Source organism: Pyxicephalus adspersus, chromosome 6, assembly GCF_032062135.1.
Source record: "Pyxicephalus adspersus chromosome 6, UCB_Pads_2.0, whole genome shotgun sequence".
Lineage (NCBI taxonomy): Eukaryota > Metazoa > Chordata > Amphibia > Anura > Pyxicephalidae > Pyxicephalus > Pyxicephalus adspersus.
The window spans coordinates 16,743,511-16,747,894 of record NC_092863.1 but is presented as its reverse complement, the minus strand read 5'-3'; the positions used below and the strand labels follow the sequence as shown (position 1 = coordinate 16,747,894).

The 4,384-nt window shown below is 37.0% G+C and overlaps 1 protein-coding gene across 1 annotated transcript; it reads right to left on the bottom strand.

The window, feature by feature from the left end:
- Nucleotides 1-995: 995 nt before the first annotated feature.
- Nucleotides 996-3,111, bottom strand: LOC140332415 (keratin, type I cytoskeletal 19-like). Its single transcript, XM_072413684.1, has 6 exons — nt 2,527-3,111; nt 2,198-2,280; nt 1,965-2,121; nt 1,563-1,724; nt 1,342-1,467; nt 996-1,247 (listed from the first exon to the last, which is right to left on the bottom strand). Exons 1-6 carry the CDS (start codon nt 3,109-3,111, stop codon nt 996-998), a joined length of 1,365 nt encoding a protein of 454 aa, XP_072269785.1.
- Between the last annotated feature and the right edge of the window lie 1,273 nt (nt 3,112-4,384).

Below are 4,384 nucleotides of genomic sequence, written 5' to 3'. Positions count from 1 at the left end.
TAATTGAAAAATAAAAAATTTCACTAATATTTTCCCCATTTTGCAAATGTAACTTGCTGACTTTAAAAAGTAATTGCAAATCCTTTAAACATAGTCACCTTAAATTCGTGAAGTCAGAGGGAACTTGTCACAGAAAAAAGACAGTAGTTCAACTACTACAAAATACAAGTATGCTTTTTTAAGCCGCCTTACTTACCATGCTTGCCTCCTGAAACATGATGAGTAGAAGTTCTGCAAAGTAAAATGTATGATAAATATAGATATATAATTTTTACGGTCTAATGTTTAGCTAAAGCACATAGATGGATCTAAGTTTAGCGTCATTTGATATTCATATTTTAGTTTTCTAAACTAATTGATTGTTTATTCTGATGATGATTTACACTTTTTTTTTGCCCTTGTAGGAAAGTAGCTTATTTATCTAGATATTTAAGTAAAATAAATGTAATTGTAATTTGAATATAGTGTAAGAAAAACAGACATAGCAAACCTTTTCTCTCTTACTTGACTACGACATCCCATATATACTGCTTGTTACGGTTCAGGTAAGCTGGCAGTTCTGCAATTTTCTTTGGTGATCCATGAGCTGCATTCAATGGCTTATGTGATAGTTCTAATGAGGAAGTAGTCTCACTGCAGGCTTGCAAGATGAAAAAAATCTGGCATACGAGTAGTATGCCACCACTACCAGCTCACAAAACGGTGATAGAGAACCACCAAAACTGATTTAAGCAAGGGCCTCTTAAGGTCATGATGAGTAGACAGCTGTGGCTGCATCCATTGAGAAGAGTGTGCGATCCCTGGGGCACTATAGGTTAAATGCCTCTAGTGCCCAGGAATTGCAGAAGATTTCCAGGGCTGCATGATGCAGCTCTGGAAATCCTGTTCGTCGAGAGCTCCACCTCTCGGCAAATCAGAAGGCCGTTACCAAAAATGTAAGTGAGTAAGGCCCGATTCGCCGCGAGATCAAACTTAATATGCTCGCTTATCCCTAGTTATGGGTTGCTACTCATATTAAATACATACTGGATATCATGACCCTCCAAAAGCCGTTTATAGGTGGCAATCTCCATCTCCAGGTGGGTCTTTTGGTCCATTAGGGTTCTGTATTCATGATTCTGATGTTCAAGATCTGATCTGACCTGGGACAGCTGAGACTCAACATCGTTGATTAAACTTTGCAACTGGGCAAGTTGGGCCCCAAATGTGGCTTCTGTTTCTGCCAAGGTGTTCTCCAAAGCAGATTTCTAGTAGAGGATACAGAAAATTTGTATTAAAATAATAGTTTTTGTACAATAAACTAAAGTTCTTTAGAAATATCTAAGTAATAATAAAGTATACCATGCTCAGCTGGCTTTGCAGTTCAATTTCCAGAGTTTGGAGGTTGCGTCTCAGATCAATGACTTCAGTTTGCACAGACTGTAGTTCTTCAGAACCAAAAGCAACATCACGATTTAGTTCTTCAGTCTACAAGGATAATTTATCCATTAGTAAATTTAGTAGAAACTTACTGTCACAACCTGTACAAATAAATAATATTAGGATATTTTCAAAAGAATTACCCTTTGCCGGAAAATAGTTTCCACCTCTCTTAGATTCCTCTCCATCAGGTTCTCATATTGCTCTCTGATCTCAGACAGGGTTCTGTTCAGGTCTACGGATGGTGCAGCATCCATTTCCACATTGACTCTGGCACCCAACTGGGCTTTTAGGGAGCTTACTTCCTGTAAATAAAACAAAGTATGAACCCATAATTTCGTTGAAGGCCTCTTTTACATGCTTTTCATGCCAAGATCACTAACATTCTCACCCTATCTGTAAGGTCTGTTGGCTATATTCATATTTATACTTGAACAACTGCTAAAATACCATTGATTCACTAAACCTTACGTGGTGAAAATATGTAGTCCCTTTGGTTTTGTAGTTCATATAGTGAAAAAAACAATGACCCCCTCCCTACATACCTCCTCATGGCTTCTCTTCATCTGTTGCAGTTCCTCCTCAAAGTTTTGGACTTGTGTCCTTAGATGACATATTTCCCGGTTGAGTTCTTCCAGAAGTATACGCAACCCCTTCACATCTGCCTCAACACTACATATTAGCTGGCGTTCCATTTCATACCTGTGACAGAATTTAAAATTATTATTCATTCTAAAAAATGATACTTGTTAAGAACAAAATATAACTAAAGGCCTACTTGTTTTGGTAATCATCAGCTGCCAGACGAGCATTGTCTATCTGTAAAATGATCTTTGCATTTTCTACAGAAGTGGAGGAAATCTGTAAAACATAGTAAGGAATTATATTTAGGTTTTGTTACACAAGATATTACAATTGACATCTTGATTGTCATGGTGAGCATTGTTGTTGAGAAGAAATAAAGGGGAAATCCTACATTTCAGAATTTACTGTACATACATTAACCATTCCCTATGCTGCCCACCATTCCCTATGCTGCAAACAGTGTTTTGGCTTTAGAAATTCTATGTAACTTATGTAGAGTTAGTAAGTATTCTATTTATTTACCTGTCCTTGAAGCTCTCGAATGATTCTAAAAAAACAGCTAGAATCAGGTAAAATGCTGGGTTGATTTCTCTCATACCAGTCCCGGATAATGCTTTCAAATTGGGCATTTTGTTGCTCTAGAGAGCGGACTTTGTCCAGATAGGTTGCCAGACGATTGTTCAGGTGTTGCATGGTTTCCTTTTCATTGACTGTAAACAAAACCTGATGGCTTCTACCATGAGCACTTCCATGAGTATTTTTGGAAATAATGATTCCTTTTCCTCCTGATCCTCCATGTACACTCAGGGCTTTAAAGTGATCACCATGATGGACTTCAGGAAAATTTCCATGATGTGTGGTATGGGATCTTTTATGATGAGAACCTGCAGATTGGTGAGAAATATGAGCTCCTCCATGTGGCAGAAAATGGATTCCTATTTGTGAGGCATTGGATCTTCTTGAATGGCTTATTTTAGATCCTCCATGGTTCTTTAGGGGTCTTCTGTGATGGTTACCATAACTGTCGATTGGGGTTATTTTCAGATGATCGCCTGTGTGACAGCTTCCATAAAAAGATCCAGCAGAAGAGTAACAGCTGTGGCTCATGATGACTGCAATTCAAATGGTACAGAAAATCTAGAGTTGAATTTGTTTGGCTCAGTAGGTGTTCTTCACATTGTGTTCTTCTCTCCGTCTCCTTTATATATGAAAGACTGTGACTCCATTAAAACATTTACTGCTATTACTAATGTTTTCAAATGCCTAACATCTATTGACCAAATTTTTATATGCTTTGCATTGGGATTAAACATAAAACATTTTGTGAGATACTTGGAAAACATCAGACAGTTATACAAGTGCTGTATGATAATAAAATTATTGCTGACCAGCATTAAGATGCTTGTGCTTACTAATATTACGCGCTGTCAATAAAACAATAATTGTGAAAATACTGGGTTAAGCACAACTCATTTAAAGCTTTGAATTACTTGGTGTTACGACCACAAATTGAATGAATAAAAAATCCAATATTACTATCAGTTTAAACAATACCATTGATGTATATGCCTTCCTGATGCTTTGGACCAGTTTTTCCCAACCAGAGGGTTGCAAGGGGTTCTTTGAGAAATCAGCAGTTTGTAATTTTTTGGGTGAGTTTAATGGATACAAATGATCTTTTTGGCTATCTGTAAGGGCAACATTCTTTCTACTGACCACCACAGTAATATACTGTGAGTTGTATATATAGTAACTATAGTACAGGTTCCCTGAAAGTTTTTTTCAAGTGGTTTCCTCATTTTACAAAGACAGAGAAACACTGCTTTAGACAGTTTGTACAAACGAACATTAAAACCTTGGTTCCCAGCAATGCAAGTCATGTTTTGTCCATAACCAACTCTCTGTTCAAATAATCTAAATCTTTTAACTGTACATGGCATTAAAAGAAAGAACAAGTCAATGACCAGCTTTGAATTTTAGCTTTTTGATCTAATGCCCTAAGTTTCTGACACTTTAGAGAAGGTATAAATAGAACAGCTGATCACTTTTTATGTTTTATAAATACATAAGTCTAAACAGATGCTGGATAGGTCCAAAAGATCCTGGGGAGAAGCTTTAGGAACTATATTTGGCTTGGACTTTTGGGTAAGAGTTTATACCTTTCCTCCAATGAAGCATCTTTTCTCTGTTCAATAAGACAAATAATAAGGGTAAATATAATTAAGGCTCATCATTTTGTGGTCTTGTTTTTTTGTTGCTCCCTGTCGCTGTAACGTCATCCCACTGCTGCATTCTTCTGGAGCCCAAGAGTTGGGGCCCAGGGTATTAGATGATCACTGATTCAGGTAATTATTGGGACCTTTAAGTATGCTTTTCCTTA

What these genes read in the sequence shown, in the direction of transcription:
- LOC140332415 (XM_072413684.1), bottom strand. Translation starts at nt 3,111, where the DNA reads ATGAGCCACAGCTGTTACTCTTCTGCTGGATCTTTTTATGGAAGCTGT. An exon ending in GCTGATGATTACCAAAACAA is followed by an intron (nt 2,122 to 2,197) that starts GTAGGCCTTTAG and finishes ATTCTGTCACAG; the next exon opens with GTATGAAATGGAACGCCAGC. An exon ending in TGAAGAGAAGCCATGAGGAG is followed by an intron (nt 1,725 to 1,964) that starts GTATGTAGGGAG and finishes TTTTATTTACAG; the next exon opens with GAAGTAAGCTCCCTAAAAGC.